Source organism: Meleagris gallopavo, chromosome 14, assembly GCF_000146605.3.
Source record: "Meleagris gallopavo isolate NT-WF06-2002-E0010 breed Aviagen turkey brand Nicholas breeding stock chromosome 14, Turkey_5.1, whole genome shotgun sequence".
NCBI lineage: Eukaryota > Metazoa > Chordata > Aves > Galliformes > Phasianidae > Meleagris > Meleagris gallopavo.
Window position 1 is genome coordinate 15,633,347 of NC_015024.2, and position 26,929 is coordinate 15,660,275.

Sequence of the window (26,929 nt, forward strand, 5' to 3'; positions counted from 1 at the left end):
CACTGCTGTGTTTCCCTTGGCCTTTGTTGGAAGCTTTTAGGTTGCTGGCTTTGGGATATTACAGCAGATGAAAATCTGACAACCACAGAAACTAAAAAACATGACAAATACGTTGAATCTCCCCTCCATCCTCAAAAAAAAAAAAAAAAAAAACAAAAAAAAAAAAGGTAAAACACTAAGGACAACTTACTACTAAAAAGAGCTGAACCCTTTTATGAGACCTGTTGCCAATATCAGTGCCACCGAATGATCTCATCTTTCATTCTGGCTAAATTCCAACACACAATTTCATTAACCCAGGTACTGCAGGTGATAAAACTCATTTTTCCCTAAAGAGACAGCTAAAAAGTACCAGTTATACATTTATGAAGTACCAGCAATCAAAATTATGGATTTTCTAAAAGGTTTTTAACTACTTTTATTGAAAGGAAAATCGCTGTCTCAGACTTTTGTGACACTATTGCTAATAATAAATTTTACCATTTAGACATAGCAGTAATATGGTAGACAGTGTCAATAAAAGAATGAAACAAAGATGATCCTTGTCTCTTAAGTAATGCTTTCTGATTACACACCGGAAATTATAAGGTGAAGCATAAACGAAGAGCACCTTAAGATATGAAATGCAGCACTGCAAGGCAACGTGGCTCGGTGTGTGCACTCTGTGCGCCCAAATGTGCCACGGCGGGCCGCAGAGCTTCTCCAGTCACACCAGTGTGAACCGGGAGGGTGAAAAGATCTGTGTCAGCACACAGAGCGGACGTCTCAGCAGTCGGCGCGGGGCTGACTGCGGGCGCTCCTTGGGCTCCTTTTTGGAAAGCCTTCCTCCCGACATGCCAGGTGTCACTAGAGGGCACTGTGGGATTTGGGCCACCCGGCCTCCTCCTGCAGCGCCTGGAGAGGTCCTGAACTTCCGCACAATGTCAGAAAGGTTAATAAGGATGTTGTAAAAGAAACTGTAGCACCGAAACACCAACAGCAGCTCGGAATAGGTGACGGTCGCGGAACTGGAAGGACCGCTTTCTTCCTCGTGCGCACCGTGGGCAGCACGGCCCCGCTGCCCGCAGCCCCCGTGTCGGCTGGGAGGTTGGATGGAGGTTGGCTCTGGAGGCTGAGGTGTCAGGGCCCAGGAGGGCCGCCCCACTCCCCAGCCCACCTCAAGGTCTGCGAGATGAGCTCGCTGCAGCACATTCTGACACGCAAATGACAGAGCAATTAATGCCTTTGAAACAATTTATGATTTCCGGCCTACTTCAACATGTATTAGCATATACCTGGTTTCTTTAATATACACTTTGTTTTTCCAAAACCACAAACATAGTTGCTGGAATTTCATGTGGAAGTGCTTAAGGGGTTGAAAGTTAACACCTTTGTGAGCTGAGCAGTCTCACAGTTGCTGCTAAACAAAAGCCTCTTTGTAGAAGCTTTCTCGAAATGTTTTCTTAACATGTTCCAAGTAGTTTTAGGCAGGCAACTAAAGTAAACAAGATGTTACCATGATAAAAACACTTGTGAAAACATTACGGAGTGCACTTAGTAGTTTCTTTCACATAAACTCTCCTTGGTTTCATCAGTTAAATGCGCACGAAGCAGACTGCCAGCATCACTGCACTACGGATTGCAGGATCTCTCCAAAGGTCTGCATGTCTCATTTAAGGAGTATATTTGATTTTAACATCGTGCTGCCATGATTAAACACATCCAAACCGCAATCAAATAACAGCAACAAAAAGATAAAAGGGAAAATAAAACCATATTCCATCTCCTCCTTCAATTTACGCCCCGGATGCCTAGATACCTCTCTGAACAAACCACCCTCCCTCCAGCAGCGATTTCCTAAACAACTTGACATACAGGGGCATACTTCTCTCTGCAATGGCCTTTAAAGACATGCAAATGAAATCAAAGATAGTCAGTTCCGAAGGAAAGTCACTCTGTGCTACTAATTGCTTCTTTCCCTGCCGACTGAGACGCGGGTGCTGGTTCAGGCAAAGACACGTGTGGCCCTCCAGCCTCCACCTTGCTCCCCACGGCTTGGCAGAAGGCCACCAGGTCACAGCGTTGCCACTGGCCGTGTTTGTGTTTTTAGGCTCGGGCAGCACTGGGGACCATGCGGGGTGCTCCTGTTTCATTAGGCTTAGCAGCTGCCCCCGCTGCTATCAGTTAGCTCTCACTGATGCCACATCATATGATAACCACTGGCTGACAGATTAAAAAACAACGCTAAAACTGCAACTTATTTCTAAAAGAAGCAGGGAAATAAATGCGTACAATGGCTCGAGTATCTGCTGGTTCTGATAAGCATCCTCCTGTTGGCTGTGAGTGAAAGACAACTAGGATCGTTATTTGTACAGTATTTATCTTTGAAATCAAGGGCCCTGTGGTGTACCTCACCTTGGGAACAAACACTACAGAATGATCACAGAAGAGTGTCAAATCTCTGTTTTTGATTTACCAACAGTTATGATATTTCCTCCTCAGGAGGAAAAGAAATGAACCATGTTTTAGACCTGTGAGTCCTTTTTTCTCCTTTAACTGTAGAATCATTTTATTGGCATACAAGGCTCTCGTTCCATATGTAGCTTCTCTTTGCTTTTTCTAACAGGCCTTTTTACCAAGGTAAGTGAAATTAAGCAATGCTGAATGGATACACTGGCTGTATTTCACTTGTAAACAAGAGCTTTTCTCTTGAGGGACCCATCAAAAGGGCCTTGTGGATTGCACAAGTACCAGAAAGAAACTTCAAGTAGCTACCTGTTACCTTCTCACTGAGTAATGAATTTTGTTAAATGTCAATAATGCAAGGAAGGATGCTCCACAGGAGACTTGGAAGGCTACAGTAACATTTCATGAAGAATCGCTCACTTCCTAACAGTGTCAATCTGCTCCTCCAGGACATTTGTTTCTGCATTCGTTCAGGGTTAAGCATCACTCTGAACAATAGGACTTGGGACACTGTAGAATTTGGATAATGAGAAAACAAGTGTGAGCCAGTGCACTTACGAAAGACACACTTTTGCTACAGGTTCTGATGAGGAAAAAAGATCACTGCCATGAAAATGTGAGTGATAACCAAAATTATTGGAGCCGTGAGCAGCCAGAGCTGCTTCCTGCTGATAACAGGATCAAGTCCAGCCTGGCCTGTAATGGTTTCCAGGTTACCTTCCCCTACTGATGGCTCCCCACCCATCCTTCACATGGACTGGTGGTCTGGGTCTACCGGAACTTTTGCAGAATACCATCTAAACCAATCTTGTCTCCACTCATACCATGTGACTCAACCAACTGCTCTATTTTCTACATGTGGTCACATCAAGCTATGCCCTGCGTTGCAACAAACCTTCCTAGAACCAGGAGAGTCCAACAGAGGACTACCACAGCAAGCAAAGGTGGCACAATCTGACCTTACTCAACTACACGGATTGCTCCAGTATCTAAGGCTACCACAGCACCTTTCCCCTGCATTAACTGCAATAAAAAATAGAATTGTTTTAAAGGTCTAAATGGTATGGTATGGCATATGAATATGAATGAGCTGGCTAGTATGGAGAGATTAGCATTTATTTCACTTAAGTGAACAACAGGATGAATTAAAAGAAATGAGGCAGGCCACCCTTCATGGAAATTTATGACTAGTACCTTCTTATTTTGTAATCCTCTTGTAATGAGAACCTTTTCATTACTTTACCATTCCTGACTTGTAACAGAGGTTTATACTATGACTAGCACCTACTGAATTCAGGAGGGTTTCACCAATGGAAGCTGAGCTTGTCCACAATGCTGAGAGCAAAAACCTACCTGTACCTCATCACCTAACATTCTCTGCTGGCTACTTGTTCTCACATGAAAACCTAGGAACTGCCGCAGAAAGAAAAGATATAGCTGAATGTTTTGGGACCAATTCTACCTATCTTCCCTGATGAATTCCATAGACTTATGTGGACTAGCTTCATGAGATCACCGCTGTAAATGGGAGAATTTGCCCCTTTGTGCATTTAAATCACAGTCACTTTTGAGCTCCAGCAACTGAATATCCATCATCATTTCAAAGAGATCAGGGCGCAAACATTCAAGAACCTGGATGCACCAGAAGCACGTGTGTACCTGGTGATCTACCCAGACAGAAAACTCTTTTGTAGTAGGAACAGCTCAGAAGGGTGAGGCTGATGATTAAGCTGTGAAGCAGCCATGTGTAAGTTATTAGAGCTCTGTTGGTCCTTCCCTGCATTGGGATGCACACATTACCACGTACTAGTCCATAATGCACTGTTTATGCAACGTGTAAAACTGTGTTCTTTGGCAGCAAGGAAAGGTCTGCAGCAAACTGCAGGGGCCCAATTAATATAATTATAGTTTATTTTTAGTTGTGTAGACTTTGTTCATCAGTTACTTATTTGACATAAATTAAATTTCACGTGATGCTCTGCAATTCTGTCCAATTATGGACTTAATTTAAGACTAAATTTCTAAATTAAACTGAAATCAAGGTTAGATCAAGGTTGCATTGTTTACATTCTCAATACTGCAACTTAAAAATTAATTAAATAATAAGAAAAAAAACCTGCAGAATCGTGAACAATCTGTTTTATAGTAATTCACTGAGCAAGACCATACTTTCCCCATGGGGCTAATTCACTATCCCCTGTTAAAACGTTCTTGAGCCTGATCCAAAAGCCACTGAAGTGAAAGGGAGCTCTCAGTTGACTTCAATGGGCTTTGCATCAGGCCCGTGGTGAGTGACAGCACACAACATTTCAAGGCATGCTTTCTGTACAATGCAAGTGCCAAAAATCCATTCTTACTTTAGAAACGACTGGAAGTCTTCACATACTGCTTCACAGCCTGGCCATTTGCATACGCCGTGTCCATAGAGCGGATGGCTGTGTGAGTGCTCCTCGTGGGATAAACTGGAGGGGAGAAAGAAAAAAGAGAAAAAGTGTTGTAACTGAAGGTACCGCACCAACTCTTCGTCGCAAAGAGTAAAACAACAGATCCTGAAACATCCCTAACATCTCATGGTACCCACCTGACTCTGCACATAGGTTTTCAAGACAGAATTAAATACCATTTGCAGAGTGAAACGTGTCATTCTTACTTAGCTATCCTCCTACATTTCATTCATTAATTAAAACCTTTGTAAAGAATTTAAATTAACACGGACGGGGGAGAAATCATTTGACAGACCTGCTTAATATCCTGCTTGATATTTTGCTGAGAAATGTATGAATATTGCATATTTACAATTCAACCTAATTGGGAAGAGAAATCGTCTCCATACAGCGATCTGTTCTTAGAACACAATGTAACTGGGCCCAAGGTGTACCACACCACTACAGACAGGGAAAAGCACCAAGCCTTGGCTTTCCCACCACATTATCTATTTACTGTGCGCGGGTTTTTTTGTTGCTCTTTGCTTTTTCCAATTCCATTTTTCTCCTCTTGCAGGCTGTTTCTTTGCACAAGCACAGGCTTCCTACATCCCTGCAAAATATATTCACCAACGTTTTCAAATGTAAAATTCATCATAAAAAAAGAAGCGTGTAATCAAAGGATTCCTCAGCACGAGGGGTTAGTGGGGGCTGTTAACCTTGCTAAGATTTGGCAGGAACGTTGCTGAGCTTTCTGACTACTGAAACCAGGGTTAAAGAAAAAATTCATATGAACATGAAGGGGTTAATCCTTCAGCGGGATTCCAATCAATACGTAATGATTTGGCTGCACTGATCCAAGTCATGAGATGCTTTGATCCAGGCCATGTGGTGCTCAGGGAAATGTATCTGTTACACTAACTGATGAACCATATTCTAAAATATCTTCTTTATTCAACTTCTGCATGGAAACTTCTTAAGTAAAGGAATTATTTTTGCAACATCTTCCATAACCTTAGATGACTTTTAAACATAAAATGTCAAAATAATATTGAAATCTCTATTTTATGCTTATACACGTATCTATTTTCCACAGCAAATTTTTCTGCAACAGTATGTCTGTGCCATATTATGAACTTCAAACATACACAAAGGATATGAACACATACCAGCATCTAGGTGTGGCTTTTACGACTTATTTTATCCCAGATTACAGGTAACGTTATGGATAAACACCTACTTTCTGCCATTTTATGCTTACACACATGTGGAAATGCCGTTTATTCTTTTTCCATAGTATTATCTGCCTGCACACAAAATTTTGCTCTTGTTTCTTATGCACTGGATCGAGCACTGTAGAGCATACCCAACGTGTTAACTCAAATACAAGAAAGTTCCTTGTGAAATTCCTGCTGGATTCTCTTTGGGCCCAACAGCAATTTGAAGATAATGGAAGGATTTAAAAAAAAAAATTAATTCCTCTACAAGAAAAAAGGTACAGATCAGACTGGAAGAGGTATTATGAGATGTACTTGAAACGAATTCATTATTTCATTAAAATCTTATTTCTGACAGTTTCCAAATAATTTTTCAAGTATAAATAAATGCATCAGCTAGCTAATTTCCTAAAGAAACACTGTAGGTGGAAAGACTTACAAAGACTTTCTCCATAAGGGAGTATTTCACTGGTTCAACTTAATCAGTTTTTAAAACATGCGAGTGGGGAGAGGCTCTATCTGTTGAGTTTTTAAAAAGAACAAAGGGAGCGATGCACTCCTTGCAAGTAAATGAGCAAAGTACTTCAGCACATTCCCTCGGTTGGAAGAGAAGGAGGATGGCTGAAGGAACACTGTCCACTCAAGTCAGACAGGCACACAGTCAAATGCCCTCCATGCACTTTGGAGGGGAATAATTCAGAAAATAATGCTTTTTGTCATCTGCTTCTATCTCTGAATAAAGCGAAGTGTGAGGAAGTAGGCTTTCATGTTAACACTCCATTAAAGACTATATATGAAAGTTATGATTTCAGTCTGTTTGGCAGAACCCAAAAAACATCAGTGCATTAAATTACGCAGCCAGCGTTACCCCTACACCACGATGAACGCAGAAATGCCGTGTGACACCAAGTAAGGAGTCGGTCTCCTGTGGGGTTTAAGCACTGTAAATCTCATTATAATATCAACAGCAGTCACATGGCTTAAACCCCCAGCAGGGTTTTTTAAAGTTTCTCCACAAGAGCCTGAAGGCCATGGCCAAGTCAACGGAAAGAGTCCTACCGAGATTAGTATTTATTTTTTAAATCCGAGTGCAAATCTCTTTTCTTTCCAGGGATCTTGCACAAGACAAGACAAACTATGCAGGACATGATACCCTGGTATTGTGTCCAAAGAAAATGACTGAATGACCAAGAGAGTATCAACTGTACACTGCGCTCAGCATGGCGAAGCCTAGTGCTGTCAATAACCAGGAAGATTGGTGCTGGCTGTAAACAGGAACTTAAAGGTCATTTTGCTAACAGGACACTGAGCATAACATACTTAACACCTACATACAGCTCCCACGGCCATGCAAGGGAGCAGAGCAACTACTTAAACTCACCAAAAACTGACACTTGAAAAAGGAAAAAAAAAAAAATCCTCTTGGTATTTAAAGAAAAATGTAGGCATCCTCAGTGGGCAACACCTTTCTGAAGCTGCTTACCACAATCCCACTCAGGCTTTTCAGTCATGCGTTCTGGTGACCTTTATGTGTCACTATCAGATTACTGCTGTTTTATCCATCTCACTTCTGGAGATGTTATGGATTGCCACTTGTTCACTGGTAGAGCCTTAAGAAGCACCTCAAAACAAAACAAAGGGCGGTTCATGCCGGAGCGGATATAGTGCACAAAGGATGCACAGCCAGTGGAAATCAATGGGGAACTCTGTTTTCCTTTAACTGATCTAAGTACTCAACGTTTAAGCAAACAGAGGTGGAAAATGAAGATTTTAATCCAAAAGATAAACAAACAGTTGTCTTGGCACAATACAAACACGTATTTTTTAATTGCTTGATGATGTTGCGTCTGATCTGCGTGGAAGCACAGTTTCTATGATCTGGATGCATCCATCTTTGGTCTCACTGCAGAAACAGACTTTCAGAGGAGCTGAGCACTGGCAAGCAGAAGCAAGTTTTGGTCTGATTTCTAATGACACAGTGGAGTAGGTCTGTTTCTACCACCCTCTCCTTCCCAAAAACCCACATCCCTGCTGGGTCCCTGCTTGGGTGCTGGTGATGCAATGCTTTGCAGTGGAAGCAATTTTGTAACAACACAATGAAGGAACAAATGATGTATAATGCAGAATACGTCCTTTTCATCCTCCTTGCTATTAGCACACAAAATTCTTAACATACAATAGAATTAATTCCAAATAATGCAATAGTGCAGCGTTATTACATCAAAGCACAACAAAAATGCCTCTGGCAAGTAAAATTTCTTGCGTAAGTCAGCCTATTCATGACATACAACAAAGTAATGAAATCCATGTGGGAAGCTGCAAACTACGTAAAGGTCCACCTAATTCTTGCTGGCTACAGCTTGCTGCGGGGCTACATGGGGCAGGCTGGGCCAAGGGCCACGCATCTCCCAGTGCCTGCACCTTCTGCACAGGGGAGAGGGATCTGTGCCTCTGCCTTCACCACTGCACGCTGCTCCCTAAGCCCAGGGACCTCCAGATGGTTTAATTTAGCCCACACTTACGAACCAGGTGAAACTGGGTACTATGCTTGTCAACACTGGCAAAGAAGCCACGGTTGGATGTAAAAACCAAGCAAGCAGAAGCCTCGGCAATAATACTTCTGCCACACAGTGGACCATGTTTTAAATATTCATGATGCTGACACAGTTCATATTCCACTGTCTCTCTTCCATGTCTGCTTGGGCCAACGATCTTTGCCAAAATGCTGGGGGAAGTCAGAGATGTAGAGAAGCATCTTTGATTTTCTGTTACAGTTATGAAGCATCTGCTCACGTTTTATCAGTGCAGAGAACATGCCTGAGCCACCTGCACACTGAAAAAAATCAATACCACATCTCCTTTCCTCCTGTAAGAGGGTCTGAGCAGAGCACTCACAGAACTGCCTTTTTTTAATTATTATTTTGTAGGGGCAATGGGAAGTGACCTCATCTTTGCCAGGTGCTATGAAAGCCCTGGTTGAGAGCGTGGGGCTCAGCACAACCCCCAACCCCAGACCTGTATGGGAACATCCCAACCCCACCTCACAGCAGAGGAGGTGAGGCACAGCCCGAACCAAGCCAGGTCTGCAGTGTTCACGGTGCCTGGGGAGCTCTAACCCTCACCACAAGGCACAGAAGGAATAACGCTGGTGGAAATGCCAAGATCCTCTGAGTCAGACGTGCCTGCTGCATTTAAAATCTGAATGGAAACAGTAATGATTAAATTCTTGTACCAACTGACTCCGAAGTCACCACCAACAAGCAAACAGCCATACTCGAACGCATATTCCTCTCTTCATGACAGGATCACCTGAATAAAGATGTGTTTTGCAGTAAAGCTGCACTTGTGCAAATCCTTCTGAATTCGTACCAGGGTGGCTTGGCACCCCTTTCCTCCCTAATCCATGAGCCAAATAAAATAAAATATAAAAAGGTAAAAAAATACATCAAGGAGAGTATTAAGTCACACACTCGGCTGGGTTACTTCTAAATATTCATGCCTCCATCCCAGCGACAGCATCAGCCAGAACGCAGGTATTTGATCTGAAGAGAGAACTGCCTGAGCAGGGGAAATGCCTTGCCACTGCAAGATGAAGCTCAGCAGAGCTGAGAGCTTTCAGAGAGGTGGCAGCCCATGTGCATGGCCAGTGGCAGCTTTTCCTAGAACTGGCTTGCATGTTTCTGGTTGCTTTTAAAGGCTTTTTCTCCCCTTCCTCATTGCTTTAGTCCACATCCAGATACGAGGGCTAGAAGCAGCTCGTATTTTACATCAACCTCTATTGGAAGTAACAGGAGTAGTGTGTTACGTTTTAAATGACTACACCAATTTAAGACAAATCAGGTTAAAACTGCAGCCCACAGGCTGAAATCTCTTTTAATCGGTGTGTGCTAACTTGTATACTGGTGCAGAAAAAAACGACAAAGCCTCAGCACTGCTGCTGTAACACAGGAGCAGCGATGCGCCGAGAATCACTGCCTGACATCCACCCGCTGCTGCAGCACTGCTCTCCTTGCCTGCTGCTGGAGCATTTGCAGTGGCACTGAGTCAAAATCCGGCTCATATTCCCCTGCTCTTCCACCCCCACCCTCGCAGCACGCTGCAGGAGTATAACCAGACTGGATAATTAAACACATCATCCTCTGGTTTTAATCTACGAACGGATGGTTTGGATTATTAATCAACATTATGACCCTCTGGTGCTCTGACTGTACTTGGTGCTTCCTCCAGGGGCAGCCCTGCACCCCACCCCACACCAGAACTGCCACTGCCCAACACCACATCCACGGAGGTGCTGAGTGCATCGCTGGTTTATGTGAAAGAAAAAAATGCAGCGTCGAATCCCTCACTTCTATCAGGTGGAAATTCCATCCCTGCACTCGAATTCAGCATTAACAAGTTTCTGTACTATTTAAAACTCCTATTTTTATTTCAACCTTGTGCCTCAGTACTGTAGTGAAAAGTACATCAAATACACCCAGACACACATGATTTGAAACGCTGGATTTGAAATTCCAGCATTGCTAACTAATGAGAACCATTTTTTTCCTTCTTCCTCTTTGTAGCATCACTTCATGTACTTACATACCATAATCACATCCTCCTAGAGCCTCTATTTTTCCGGGGTGTAGATCTTTAATTCCCTTTAATCTGTCTTCATAGCCTATTCCCTCCAACTCCTTTATCATCCTAGCTGCTCTCCTCTGTATTTGCTCCAGCTCCTCTTTATCCTTTCCGCAAGAGAGTGGCCAATTGTACACCACACTCTAATTGTGGTTTAACTGGTTCTGCAGAACGGAGAGAAGGAAAAAGGAGGACTCAGATACAACACGCGTGTTTACACCTCCTGAGACCATGCTCACCTTTTTAACCAAGGCACGGCACAGAACGTCCCATCTCCATCTCCCAACCCAGCTTATGCCTCAGTCATTTCCCACACAAGCAATGCTGAGCAGCTGACGTGTCATTTTGAGAAGGCAGTTTGGAATTTTTATTTCCTATCTGGGCTACTTTCTACTTATCCCTGTTAAATCTCATTTTATTCCTCTCCGAAAAGTCTCTTAATTTATTCAGATGAAAATGGATTGATTCAGTATCTTAGTTTAATTAGGAAAAAAATGTGATTCTACCACTTTGTGGAGTGCCTGTATTTTTGCAACACTTACAGCACAGCAACCCCCATCCTCCCTCCAGGCCTGAGTCGCAGGGCAGAGGGAGGGGGCACTGCCACGGCTCTGGCCCAGATTCAGCAACGCTTTTAAGAGCACACGTGAGATTAAAAAACACAGCATTACACCTCGAACTTCAATGGGTCTGAGGTGTAAAATTACAATCGTACCTACATACTTTGTACAAAGATCCTGTTTGCCGACCTTATTTTACTGTAATTTATATGCTGTTGTTACATTTAAACTCACGCACTGGGAAACAAGAGCTATTCCTGTTTAACAGCACCATTATATTCCGCTACGTTTGGAGCTGAGGCAAGTCTTTCACCCTCCTACAAACCATTGAGACGTCCAAAGATATGATTAGCAGGGATTACGCACTTTGGTATTTTCCACCACTGTCCCACAGGCACAACGAGGCCAGCACAGAAGGTGACTGTCACATCTCATACTGAGACAGTTCAGCGCTGTGCCTTCCCCACCACGGTCCTGCAGCAGCTGAAGAAGCACCATTTGGGAAAATGTTTGTAAAAATAATTATGATAAATGGTGACTGTAAAGGAGAGGTACGGTCAAGTCACTGATTTCTCCCTGCTGCTCGCCTTCCCTCTGACAAACGCTACTTTACAAAAGCACAAAAATCCAAAGGACATACGCCTGTTTCCCCAGGGAAGCACGCTTAATCATACAGGTAGTGTAAATATCAGATGCTGCTGCAGGTGCTAGGCGTCTATTTGTTTGTGTTTACTAAAAAGGCATAACAAATAGTCATACTAAAGCAGAACATTTGGCAATGGAATGACAGACACCAGAGCAGCCATAAACCATGCTTCTTGCTTATTCCCGAATCACTGCACAACACCAAAGCAGTCAGTTCCCCATTCTGGGGGGGACCATGTGCTGCACTTTGTCCCTCTGAGGGGCAGCCACCAGCAGCACCCACCCTGAGCGCAGCACAGCCAGGAAACGTGTGCCCCCCAATGAAAAAGTAATAAGAAAAACAAGTAAGACACACAGCCAGCTAACATCGTTTACAGCTTTGCAACTTCTGAGTTAATTCATGGTATAAACAAGGACGAAAATGTTTCTTCCGAGCAAGACTTCCTGTAAACTGTTCATTAGAGCGGGGCTGGGAGCAGGGCTGGTGCACCTGCTGATTAACCATGCGCTCCAAGAATAAACACAAACTGCAGCCAGCAAGATTGTTCTGGAATTCGCTCAGAGCTGATTTTTTTCCCCCACGTTATAAATTGGATCCTACCATAAAACAAACAGCAGAACATAGGTTGCCGAGAGTTAAAATCTACTTTTTACACTACATTGACCACAGCACCCACAGGCACAGCTACAATGTCTTTCTATGAATGGGACAGATTGCCATATGGATGCAGACACTGAACAAGCTGTACAACTCCTGGCGACAAGTGCCTGGGGGACTGTCCTATATTAGCACCACCTGTGCTGTGGAAATTGTGCTCTGTGTATGAAATGGTATTTAAGGGCCCATCACGATGTTACTTTTGAGTACACACAAAAAGGAAAATCGCAGTTAAAAGAATTCTCTGGCCAGAGGATCTGTTGCTCAGTTCCCGAGACCGTTCCCCAAAGGAACAGATATCTCCTGTATTCATGCAGCCCAAAACGACGAGCTGCCACACACACTAGCAGCTCCCTTCCCCGGGCTGATACCAAGGCTTTAATGAGAGGAATACACCATGCAGCGAGCACAAGAGAAACCAGAGCCCCCACACCTCACCAGCACCGGCAGTACGGAGAAGTACCTGGCGATGTTACACAACCACAAGCAATGCAACACGATTTTCCTCCAAGTGCAGCAGGAAGAGCTGCACATCCCCAGTACCAAATTTCAATGCATTCTCGCTGCGCTGGAAATACGAGTCTGTCTGAGGGACAAAAATAGAGCTCTGGATTAGCATGGGATCTCCAGGGAGGAGGGAAAGGGGTCTGAGCAGTGCCCAGATGCTCGGCGAGGAGATCTCCCCTCTCCAAACTGTAAGAAAAAAAGGGATGCCAAGAAAAAGAAAAGTAAAATAAATTGAATTAAAGAAAAACAGTTGTAAAGTGAACATTACAACCTGGGAAAAATGATGTCATTTTATTGAAAAACTCCTTTTTTTTCCATTAAACCATAGTGAAATGGATAAAGTTTATACAGCTTAATGGTGGCGTTTTATTTTAAATGCTACTCAATATCTTAGCAGTACGATATAACATGATATAACAGCTGTCAGGCTAACTGCTTGCTTTTTATTGAAGAGCAGAGAAAATAGCTGCACAAAAATCACCTAACTTCTCTACTTTCACGGCATTTTCAAGGGTGTTTCTTTTCCACTCTCAGGTTGCGACACGTATGATAAAATATTGTACAGCTCTCTGTTAGATCCCAGCTCAGCTCTTCAGGACAGTCTGGTCTCACAAACACTGAGGAAGGACAATTTGGAGGAAATAAAAAAGCAGGAATCCACTGCACTGTAAAACAAAACCAGGTCACTTTTTTAAGACTGCTACATAAACACCTCTAATAAAAGAGAAGGACAAATTTTCGTTGGATTTCAAGTATTTAGACAGGAACGTTTTCATAAAAGTTTAACTGCAAAGTGCATGCAATTAACAGAAAGCCATCAGCTATTCCTCTGGTATGTAAAAATAGCATTAAGCTGTATTAAACACACGTGTAAGTATCTCAGTTGCAAGAAAAGGGAGGAGATATGCAAAGCACTCAGATATCAAACAATGATCTGTTGGCCAGATGGAGGAATAAAACAATACATATGCTAAAATTTGGAAAAGTTCTGCTGTGCGTCTGCCAAGGCTCACCCAATCTATTTTAAGTGCTTTCTGATACATCAGCTTAGTGGCTGGAGTTGTACGACTGATCATTATTACATGTGACCAGGAACCAACGAAGCGCTGGTGTTCAGGAGCTCTCTGATGGCAGATTCCTGAGGGCTGGGAAGCATCGCACCCCCCTCGTTCAGCCACGGGCCACGTGCTGCACCGAGTAATTAGAGACGGTTATATTAGCAGCTTCACTGGGGAAAAAGACATCAAATAAACTAGAACCAAGTTCCCAGAGTTTAGCAGAACAACACTCTGAAAGCCATCGTGTGACAGAAGATCTGCCGGACAGACTGATGCAAGTGGCCTTGTGTGACCGATTCTGGATGTGAAGTAACCTCCCCAGAGAAGCTGTGCTGAGGGCAGAGCTCAGCAAGCCCACGTCGCCCAGCAGCTCTAAGGAGCCAGAAGGGCCGAGCAATGTGATGCTGGCACCAGAGCAGAATGAGCCAGGGACTGCCTAGAGATGCCGGCCAGGAGAAGATCAGGCCCAGGGAGCATATGGACTGCAGGCTGAACCGTTTCATCCCGAGCATTAATAATGGACCAAAATCTGTACTTCTTAATTGTGCCGAATCCTAATGCCCTCATCTAAGGGCCCTGGGATTTCGATGGAGGATCAGCTGGCACAGAAGATAACAACAGCACAACACAAAGCACTAAGCCGAGGCAGCGGATCAATGGCCTGCCATGCTGACACCTCGCTTCCCTTCGGAGCTTTCTCCAGACTCCTTCCTCCTGCAGCACTCTCAAGGAGAAGTGATTTAAAAATCCCTTCGCTTATCTCATCCATCTTCCCTGTGAGATGTCTGCTTGCCTAGGTCAAGGCTCAAGTAGGGTAGGAACGGACACAAAGAATTAGGAGACAAGCATGGAACTGCTGGAGGATGGAGAAAGGCTTCCTGAACACACAGGAATATTCCTGCACGTGCAGATTTTGGGATGCACACATGAGCTTATAAAGGCCACAGTCACCTCAAGTGATCACACATCCATCATTCGGTTTTGCTGCTTTTCCTATGAAAATAAACAAGCTTTTCCTAAGGAAGACAAGACGGAATGACACAGTCCTGCCCTCGACATTGCTAATCACGCAGATGTACCTAACTGGCTGCCTGTATGTATTTATTTACTTATGGAGAGAGAAAAGGCTTGTTACTGAAGAAACCCAAATGCTGATAAGATGATGAGAGGTTTGTATGCTGGCTATGGTCTCACTTTCGCTTATCCTGAGTGAATACAAGTTTCTATAACTAAATATTTCCCTTAGGGTACTGATGTCTGAGGTATGTTTATTACATTGAGTGAATTTATATATATAATCAGCACAATAAACATTATTAAATTGTCTGAGTAAAATCAAAGCATGAAACACGCAGTCAGTGCTGAATTCTAATGATGCTGAATGCCCATGATTGCATGGGGAAAGGATCTTAACAAGCCTTGATTTGAGCTTTGGCATCCGCCTCACAAATCACACGAAATGTTCTCTCTTTAATAGTGCTGAATATTGATAAATGTCTCCGCACGGCACAACAGGGAAGTTGGTCTCTATTGGCAATCTTTACCAAAGTGTGTTTTTTCCTTCTCTACACTCAAGGGTTTACCCTGAATGATTTAATTATAATTTTCCTTGTGTAAGACAAATTAAAGAGGAGAGTAGGAGTGTCATGCCAAAGCAGATTATTTATCTCCTTAACAGATTGCTATGCACCAAACCCCAGAGCTGCTGCTGCCGCTACTTACAGGAACTGGGCGAAATGTGGGGCAAAAGCATAGATGTAATATACATTTAAAACCCAAATGAATGAAAGCATTAACCCATTATTTATAGCTGGAATCATTTCATTACTCTGAAAGCCACGTACACAGAACACACGCAGCCCATCAATAGCACCATGATCCCCCCCACCCACGCAAACAAGCAGAGGCTGCCTTTTGCTTTCAAGCATTCTGCTGCCCTGCAGTACGGCCATGTCCCAGGGTGACTTCTGCCAACCTCCTGCCCTCAGCTTCTTGCCATACAGGGGAACTTCTCATCTCTTAGCTCTGAGGACTGCAGGTGACAGCAGAGCTGCATGGGACCAAAGCTTCACCCTGCACAATGGTGGCACTGGGCTGGTGTGGCACAGCAATGTGTGGACATGCCAAGCAGCCAATTACTGCAGTTCCCCTGCTATCTTTAAACTTATTTATGGCAAAAACATGCTTTTAAACCCAACATATTCAGCTGAGTTCCTGCCTGCTGATGACATTCACGCAGGTACTTCTGCTGCCACTGCAGTCAGACAAGTGTCTCCTGCTTCCCAGGGCTCACAATCTGAACCAGTGGGATCAGGAACCCCATAAAACACAGCCGGAACTAACCCAGCAATGACAGCAATGACAGTAACTCCCACATAACCAACTTGTCTCCTGTAGCCTACTCCTTCTCAAAAACCCAAGAGGGTGGGGGGAAACAGCTTTACAGCACACCCTAAAAGTTAATGTTACCTGTATATGATTATTTATGGCTGCCGGGCAGTCGTTATGATGTGGCTGTGGTTAAGTGTTAGGACACTTACAGCTTTTACTATGTGCTTTTTATTGTTGTTTAAATCCAAATAAATAGCTCTTGGTTCTATCAGATGGGAGCTAACAGCTGACTCCACTGGTGCTGCATAAGAGACATCCGCACCACTCCCCTGCCCCGCAGTGATGCTGGGGTGAATTAAGTCACAGCGAGTCCCCTGATGCAGGGCAGCAGCACGACACACATCTCACAAAACGCTACAAAAGCGAGCAAGTTGTGGGCGCTCAGCAGGTGCCCAACCCTGCTGTACCTGCCTCTCCATCATGGGGTGATGGATACAGGAAGCTGGCTCATTAGGGAGGAGGTAAGGGAAGTGGCAAACTCAAAACCGACAGCCGTCCCTGACCCGATGGTGGGCTGGGGTCTGCTGTATGTGCAGCTCAGCCATTCTGCTGAACTAGCTGGGCGCTGCAATCAGCACACATTTGCCTGCAAGCCTAGCCAAGCCACGCTCCCACCAGATCCACTGTTATTTCCAGCCTTAATCTCTGCAATCAGAAGGCAACCAAAGCTCTGCCTGGGCCTATGCTCCCTTTTGTAACTGAGCTAAAACTTCACCTCCTGAGGGCTTTCAACACTGCAATGCACCTGCGCTTCTCTCCCTGCACACTTGCCACCACAAATGCCTTGCCTGTACACAAAATACCTCTTCAGAAAGAAACACATCTAAACCACGAGGCGTTTCCCCTGCGTCATACGAAATGCAGGCAGGCACCACGGGGCCTGGTGAGACTGCAACACAACCCTTAAGTGCATCAGTAGGCACTCTTCTGCCTGGAGTCTCCTGCTCTACTTATGGATAAAGATGTAATTCAATGACTGCGGCAAATGGCGTAAACCCTCGGTGTACCAACAGAGGCAAGACAAAGCAAAGCCTGTAGCCCTCTTATTCCTAAATAAACCTATTTTTTACTTTGATATTGAAGAGAACTCAACAGAAATGTAAGTAAAGTAGAATAACAAGCTTTAACAATGCATCTATCAATTCAACAACAGAAGATCTTAAGTCTTCTAACCTCATTCAGTCTCAAACAATACTGGGGCATGTTTATGCATTCCTAGCTCATTTAGTTGGAACTTTACTAATAAAAACATATGTATCTCCCTGTTTGTAGATCCCAATTGCCTCCAGGCCACAATTACACAACAGCACTCAAACATATGGATATTCAGTTCTGCATGATAGTGTATATGAGAAATTTTTTACTTCAGAGTACATTCATGCATTTCCTCTGCATTTCAAACTACACAGCAATGCTCTTTGTTTCCTCAGCTGTCATTAGCAGACAACACTTGCATCCATCCACTGCAAGAACATCCACTTCACTACATGGGGCTTTTCTTTACAAACTAGGGAAAACACAGGTTAAAAATCTATTGAGAGTCATAAAACCATCTTGTTCAGCTCTGCATGCAGCAGAAAGGGACCTCAATTGTTTAATAAATATCAATTGAATTTTAGCATCCCATGTTAGTCTTCACCAAAATCACATCCTTGACACTTGCATGCATTATAAATGTATGCACCAACATTCTGCCACACATCCTTGCAACGGATAGAAGAAGATGCCTTACACACACAGCACTTCTTCTGAACGCTGTGTGTGTTCCTCTTTAAAACCTATCTATTCCCAACAGCAGTATTTTCTTAATATTAGAAAGATATAAGAGGTATTTATACAGCTTCCCTATCAATCCACTTTCAGGCCACCAGAAATATAAACTCTATGGCTTAAAAATTCCATTATCCTCTTCCTAATGAAAGAAAGGAGGATGGAAAGACAAAGCCATCAGTTTCCATAAAACCCAGCTTTCACTAGTGTCTGATGTAACGTTTCTAGATGGGTGAAGGGACTCTCCTGAATGCAAAGAAGCCCAGTGAGGATGCTCACATGATCCCCGAGACCCCTCTCCTCCAACGCAGCGCCGGCATCGCTGCCACCTGCAGCCCTGCTGCCCAGGCCCGTCTATCTCACCGCGAGCAAAAGTTATGTTGTTAGACACGCCTCAGTGAAATCTGGGGGTGTAAAGAAACAAACCTGCAATAAAGCATCCTTGGGAATAAAGCGGAGCCCGTGCTGAGAAGCACGTCAACAGACAACCCCTGATTTAAGCCATTTCTTCTAACAATGCAAGCCTAGCACGTATAAATTAACTCACACTTCTAAAAGCCAAACAACACCAGTTAGCTAATTTTATCAGCACTTAAAAAATGCACTTTGTTTTAGGAAAACCTAGCGAACTCAAGTCCAGCCTGCTTTGCGAAAGCAAGTAAATGCAGAGGAGAAAGGCAAATGTCTTAAATGAGCTGGGCAATGAAATTTGGCAGAGAAGTGGATGACGTGCGGCACAACAGCCTGTAGTGACCAACTGATTTCTTCTCACCTCCCATCTGCAAACCCAAAGCACATCAAGAGTAACACCACCAGTGATGCAAAAAAGCAGCTACTCTTTTCACACTTCCCCCCACTTCTCCAATGCTCTTTTAATTAGCTAATTGTGCCCACATTGATCCAATTAACAAGCCACAAAGACCTGAACAAAAGGAGCATACTCTGCCCAGCGGAGACTCCATTCAACCACACCAAAATCAGACGCGGAGGACAAAATCGAGGCCAAGGCGGTTGGCCACTGTTCCCAACAACTCTGCCCTGATCTCGGGCGCACCGAGACGCGAGGATGGATGGAACTCTGCTGGCACCTACCTCTCCCTTTTAGGAGTGTGAACCGATAGCTGTCCGTTGGTTGACGCGTGTGGGTTTATTATTAAGGAGGTCTTAGACGGTGCGGATGAGGAAACGCAGGTGGTGGACAGGTCGAGGCTGCTGTGGTTGTTGCTGGCTGCCTCCTCGGCTGTGTGCGAGCTTGTCACTTCCTTCCAGAGCTGCTGCAGTTCTGTTGGAATCATGCCTGAAACAAACAAATTGGATAATTAAATCAATTAACAGCTAATTCGGCCGTCTTCAAACAGTAATTAAATCAAAGAGTCAGTAAACAAAGCCTAGTGTTAGTTTTGTGTGTGTGTGTTTGCACGCATGTAATTTTTTTTATTAACTAAAGGCTGATCCTGAACACTGCACATCTCCTGCTGTGTTCTGTGGGGTGCTACCTGCAACACCTTTCCAAGGCAAAATCTGGGGCTGGGGGAAGGAGACCCACACCACACAACACCCCCACCAGCAGTTGGGTTATTATTATATTCTGTCCTTTTTGGAGCAGAGGGCCCAGTCCTCACTCAGGCAGAAATCTCCAAGATCAAACCAAGGGCGGCCGAGGGCTGCTCCTCATTTCAGCTTGTTTTCTATTGTTTTAAAGAAAGTAAATACTGTCTAACCTGTTTTTAAAAGGAAGGGAGATCTGAGGGAAAAAAAAACCTCAGCTTTATTATTATGACAACATGAACCACAATATGACTAATTTTGTGCTTAAGTTTTAAATGATGACAAATAGCTTTGTTATTAAATACAGTTTTTATTAATCACTTTTAGACATAAATTATGAATTCATATTGTCTTCCTGAAATGCTTTTCAAATTTTAACAGTCAAATTGATTATACTATGATTATTTCATTAACACACCTATCTTTCTCATTAATTTTGGTTTCTCGAACTGCTCACTTAATTGATGGATGTGTCTACTGAAAAACTGTATAACTTTCTATACAAGTAACACTATTATTACTGTCATTTCTTAGATCAATGCTAATGAGCCATTCAAAAGTAAAACGAAAACATAAAATAAGCTTCAAGAAATAAATAAAAAAATTGTTTTCTATTGTGCCAAAATGGACACCAGGCTTGGGACATGTGTGTAGCTTTCAGTAGACAGGGCGAGTGAGAACTCTGCCAACTCCAGTGGGCTTAAACTGGAGCCTGGAGCACAGGGACACACACGTCAGCATGGCATGGGCTCCCACTGAGATCACGGGTTTGGATAAAGCTTACGTTTGTGACACGACCAGACAAGTCAGGTTCTCAAAGAGAAGACTATTTCAGTGCTCCTTCAGAAGGCTATGGGAAAAAATGAGCAGCAGAGACGCATCACTTAAATATTCAGATCAAAAGAAATAATAAAAGTCTGCATGTTTTTAAGGAGGTCTCTCATCAGCGTGCGTCGAGATGGTTTGGCTGACTGCTCATTGTTTGGGCATACTGTGGCACTGGAGCTCTCCTAAGGAAATCTGCCATTTTCTGAGTATACGGCAGCAGCTCAAATAGCCACACATCTCACCAAACCTAAGGAGCTGAAATAGGATAAAAAAAAAAAAAAAGGCAGAATGCATTATATTCATTTGAAACACATAATAAAAAATGCCAAGGTCTAAATTTAATTTATTTTTGTCATTTAGAATACAATGGATAGATAATCATCTCAACGTGATCAGCCAAACATCTTTACTTTGCTAAACTGTTAAAGATTTTAATTATGCTAGCTTTGGAGAGCACTGGTCTAATGAGGCGATAGACTCCAGAGAATCTAAGTGGTTAAGAACTGTGAAATGAGTCTGATAGGATTTTTTTATATTCACCGTGGATCGTTTGCATATCAAAGAGGAGTAAATTATTGCACGACAGACCAATAACCTTCCCCGCCTTTCTGAGAGTAGCATTAACAAAAACAGTTGGTCTCCGGTAACGGTTCACTACAAAAAAATGCTAAAATCCTTAAGTATCTGCAATTAATATATATTATAAAAGAGGCTTCAATTTATACATTAAGTGATCAGATATTCTTAGGACACATCCGTTTCTCCAAAGCCACGTCATTTTCCTTTCATAAGAACCAAACGCCAATTACATTTTGATGGATTTTGTCCCAAATGAGCATTTAGTTATTAGACGTATTCAATTATTACTTGTCCCCTGAAATTAAACCTCCGAGCAAATTAAACAAAGAGAAAGGTCAGTACACAAGCCTATGTCCTGTTTTGCTCTATCTGGGCTATTATTTTCAAACACCTTGCAAAGTGACAGTGTGGGATGTATTTTTAGCTAACATGCTTGACAGGACTGTCTGCGCACTAACAATTACCTGCGAGCGCGGCTGACCCTTACACCACTGTTTACTCAACTGAAACAATAGTGAATAGACTTGTCTGTTGATGATAACATATTGATATGAGACCGTATGAGTCGACACCTATTTTTATTTTCGAGAATAAGCAAATAAGGCGGTCATTCTTTGCCTTTTTCCCCACCCCCCACGCACCCCCTCTCTTGGATCTGTGGATAAGTCTTTTATTAATTGAAGGAGTAGCACTTCTCTCCTTTCTCCACCTCTGCTTCTCCTTTCCTTTCCCTCCCGATCATATCGGATCTATTGATGCTTCATCTCCAGGACAAGCCTGCAAGTTATACAGCACTTAAAATACAAACATCTAATATTCATAGCTTTCTACAGAGCTGGGGAAAGTCAAGGGGTTTGTTCTAACTTCCTATACAAGTGTAACTCCTATTAGCAATGATGAGAACTGCATATATTGAAGGAAAAGTAGAAAACAGCCCATTTGGGTAGAAAAAAATGATAGAGATAGTAAGATGGATTTCAGCTTGGATGACATTGGAGAAGAGTTAGGTGTGACGTCAAACTCGCCTCACACAACCCATCGCTCAGAACTGAATGCACCACTGGTATCACTTGATTAATTAAAAAATAAAAAGTAATTTTTAAAAAGCCTCCTTCCTCTTTCCACAAACTTCTGAGAAGCATTCCTAACCAGCCTGTTGAACCGAGCAGCTGAAAGGTATGCTCGCTACTCATCCAGCAAAATGGTTAAATGAAATAATAGAACAAATGGTAAAAGCAAGCTGAACAGATCCAACAAAACACAAAGTAAGTGAGATGATTTACCATTAAACAGTTTCACTTCAATAGCAAGAACTACATTTTATGTCAGATTCCCAGAACTGCACTGCAGTTACCCTAGATCACTCCTGCTTGTGCCCCAACTCGGTTCCTACCGGTGCCAGGATGCAGACCTGGAACTGCTGGATCCATGGGAGCAATCAGCTCTGGGATGTCTCAGTCCTATTATTTTCACTTGCTTGTGATCTGAGGTGTGATTTGCAGTTTCATTTTACAGATACTAAAGATTGAGCTCTCGCAGCTCAGAGCACTGCTGAAATGCGGTCTGTTTTTAAATTGCTACTATGCAGAGATGTAAAATCTAGATTATAGGTGTGTCTAAACACAGAACAGCAAAAATTACACAAATATAACATTAAAGGATGTGCTATTTTGTGTAAGACAATAGGCAAGTACACCAACTAAAATGCAGCTATGAACGATGTATTAGTTCTAAAAACAGAACAAAAATCACTTATGAAGTAGCATTCTCTCTTAACATTTATTCCTATTACAGATACTTAGGAATAAAAAGCAAGATGCTCTTAACTAAATTCATAGCTACATTAACTAGAGAGCTGGATTTTCCTTTTTACATGCACGCTTGCAGTATCTGTCTTACTCTTGCCCACTGTTCTGAAAACAAAAAGGGATGGTATCTATTTTTTAAATACGAAGTGTCCATTACCAATTATTTTAAACTATAGCCCTGGCTCCTCGTTGCATTTTTCAGGACAACCAGTCCCCTTCATTATGAAAGAAAATGTAGGCACAGGTTTAAAAAATGTATGTTGTGGGGACAGTTGACAGATTACTGCTCACAGAACTCAATTTCCCAACCCCAGGTATCACCAGCTCAAAGACAAACAGAGTTGCTCAACCTCTTTGTGTCCTTGTACCTCCATACCCAGGTGACCATGTTCAAGCAAGCAGAAAGTTGATTTAAACCTCGTAATGACATCAGTTTTAAGCCATCGTCTCTCTGATAAAAAAGAATCGTGTTGGATTGCAAACTGCCTGAATCCTCCTGTTCCTCCCCAGCCAGCGCCGCACCCCACAGCTCACCTCCCTGCACAGAGCAGCCCTCCCAGCCCTCCTGTTTGTGTTTGTGTTGTTCTGGCACCCCTTGGCTACAAACAGGCTTCTTCCCAATGCGGCGAGGACTAATAGTGGCACTTGGCTGCTAACCGTATCAATCAATGCCACGACTGCTGAATTACCTACTGGTGTCTCCGATGTGTTACTGCACAGATTACACTTCATGCATCACCACATTCATTTCTTTCACATTACACATGAGCGTGTCTTGTCACTGCCCAATTGCCCTCCTTTGGACAGCTTAACTGATGTACCACACAATGAACCTTACTGAGCAAACTTAATAGTATAGGAGCTGTGGGAAAAATTAGAAAGGTTGAAGCTGGAGTCCAGTGGGCGTGTGGGAACAGCTTGTGGTGTTTCCAACAATAAATCCAAAGCGTAATTAATGCGTGTTACAACATTCTGCACACATAAGTGGCATTTGTCTACCTGCCCATTTTCCCAAACTCATCTCAGCACACCGATGGTGACTGACAAACCCCTGTCCCAGGCCAGAAGCTGCTGCTGCCACAACCCGCCTGCCTGCGCACCACGAGTGCACAGCTGGGAGGACACCAGGGGTCTGAGTCTGGGAGTGTGGGTTTCCCATGCAGGGTTAGGGGCTCCAACACTCTGTGGGTCGTGCAGAAATGAAAAACAAGCCTCAGTAAACCACACCAGCCACCTGGCAGAGCAGTCCCTGCTCGCCACCCTTCTCTCCCTCTATCTATGTCAGTTAACATTTGCCAGCCATCTTGCTCTCCTTTTTGCAGCTCTAATACACATAAAAAAGGAGGGCAAAGAACAGAAGCAATTTCACCCCCAACCCCATTTAACCAGAGCTGAATGTAAATACATTATATGGTTTAGCAACCAGTAGCAGCCTTAAGGCTGCTTTGAAGAGCCCGAATCATTTCAAGCTGAGCTGACTCCAGTTGTTGAGGTGAGTGTTTAAATTTATTATGGGGCAAAAGAAAGGAAAAGGCACAGCTATTCAGAAATATCTGCATCTTGGCTGAAAGACCTGGTCCTCCCTGAGCCGTGCCAACACTGAGCCACCAGCTTCAGTGACAACAGACAGAGCTCAAGCATGTCTGTTAAAATGTTCCAAAGCTTGCAGAGAAACTGAGTTGGAATATAAATAAATAAATAAATATAGCCATGGAGAAAGAAAAGAAAGAATAAAAAAAATCTAGGTTGTAATTACTGTCAAAAGTATTGTGATTTGAGTAGCTATTGCTTTCAATGTATCAATATCTTAAAAAAAATAGGGATTTCAGCAAACCGGTGGCTTCTTACATAGTGCAGGACTGAATAAAGACGTAGGAGGATCTAATTGTCAGTAACACCAGTATAACAACATTTAAATTAAATGGAGTCAATCCCAATTTGCCTCTGTGTGGAGGGAAGAACGAAGCTATGATGTACAGACAGTGAAAGGAAGGACACACAAACATGCACAAAGAGGAGACACTGTCACATTCCCCTTCCAGCTGCAGAAAAGGGCAATCCCATTTCCACACTCAGCAGCGTGTGGTCAGCACTGTTTTGTGCCCAGTTCTGCACCAGCTATGAAGTCAGAAAGGGCCAAGACAGCACTTTACAAAAAAATGAAGGGAAAGCTGCTCTCAAGCCATCCTAAGCCATGAACCCAGCACCAAAATTTTATGAGGAAGACTCCCGTGGGGGATTTCAAGTCCAGAATAGTACAACCGGCAGCTTCAAGTTCACCAGGATATAGCTGTGCAAAATGAATCCAAACTAAACCGCCTGCCTCCTGCTAGCAAGCATGGCCCACAATTTCAGTGCTGCCCTTCTCAAGAATACCTTCACAATGCCCACTCTGCCAGTCAGGATTTCTCTTTGTTTCTTATTTTACGAGCCTATGAGATCACTCTCTGGCTTACTGAGTGACAATTTGGTGTGCACATGCTATCTGCTTGCTCAGCAGCTCCCCAACCCCTCACCTACCTTGTGCAAGGGGCTGCAAAGGCAGAGTAGGCTGGCCAGGCTGGATTGTTAGCAGCCCTTGACGCTGCAAAGTCAGGAGGTGCTGCTGTTGCAACTGCTGCATCTGTAAGAGTTGCTGCTGAAAGGCCAACTGCTGCGTAGCCACCTGCTGTTGCTGGGGCTGGAAAAGAAAAAAAATGCACATTTGTCAACAAAGAGAAAAGCATTAATAGGGATCCCTGGCTAAACACACAGCAACTACTGATCATAGTCACTTGGTACTGAGAAATGACAGTGAGCCCACCACCCAGTACCAAGACTTGCTTAAGTGCTGGTGCTACGAACAGGGCTGCAGTCAATTTCTAATCTCTCCTACAAACCCAATTAAAAACATATGCAGCGTTTCTTGGTCCACACGACTGAGCTTTACCCCAGAAGCGGCTGCCTTTTGGTGTCAGATAAAGCAAAACTCTGCTGGCAGCTGCTAAAATCACGGGCAATTCTTCAAAGCAAAGAACATACGCAACGCAAGAGCCACTCCACGTAACCACATCACACTTGGACGTCACCAACTACAGCCCTGTACTCTGCTCTGTTTGCTCATGCAAGGGTCATCTCAGCGATTAAGGCAACACCACTGGCTACGTTTATGCTATCCTATACTTACTCTCTCTTATCCATCCATCAAGCAACAATACCATTATGTTCAGAATTATTCCTTGCTGTATTTAAGGCTGCTACTTCTGTGCTTTGAAATTTTTAATTATTTTCACTATAAAGAAGACAGAGCTGATTTACTCCACAGGGACATGAACCTTGAACCTTCGAGGTGTAAAAGAACATGTTGCTTTTCTCACTACTGTACCCAGAGAAGCTTTTAACTACTCTGTTTATCACTTCTGACATAAATAAATGAGAAAAAATCAGACCTTTGAAGAAGAAAAACTTCATCTAATATTGTTAATTAGCCATGACAAACGATGAAATAACATTGTAAATCTTTCATAGAAACAGCCACTAGATTTTAATTACACACATTCATAATTTAGCAAACAACATCTTACTTGAATGTGAGTGTTTAATATGTACAGTACTCCAGGCTTCTGAGTCCTTAATTTTGTGCAGTTAAGCAAGCCTCTAGGTTTTGCTTCCGTGCTCATCTTGTGTTTTATTTGCTTTGTTCTTAAAATCCATGAAAGGCTTTGCGTTTTGATAAATATCTTTTTATTTATTGTACAATGACAGGAGGAAAACTTTTGTTGTGTAAAACATCAATACATCATGCCAGTGTTTAGCAGTTCCTTGTGCTAGCCAAAAAAAATTAATGTAGATTTCCTTAGTAATTATCTGAGTGATAGAAAGATAATACAGTG

The 26,929-nt window shown here is 43.1% G+C and overlaps 1 protein-coding gene across 6 annotated transcripts in view; it reads right to left on the bottom strand.

Moving 5' to 3' along the window:
* FOXP1 (forkhead box P1) overlaps positions 1-26,929 on the bottom strand; it is a 301,896-nt gene that overhangs the window by 38,144 nt on the left and 236,823 nt on the right. For all 6 annotated transcript variants that reach the window (XM_010718724.2, XM_010718729.3, XM_010718728.3 and 3 more), the window contains 3 exons: positions 25,578-25,737; positions 19,387-19,591; positions 4,803-4,907 (listed from right to left, as the gene is read on the bottom strand). In XM_010718724.2, coding sequence (XP_010717026.1) covers positions 4,803-4,907; positions 19,387-19,591; positions 25,578-25,737 — 470 coding nt within the window. The remainder of the gene's footprint in view (positions 1-4,802; positions 4,908-19,386; positions 19,592-25,577; positions 25,738-26,929) is intronic.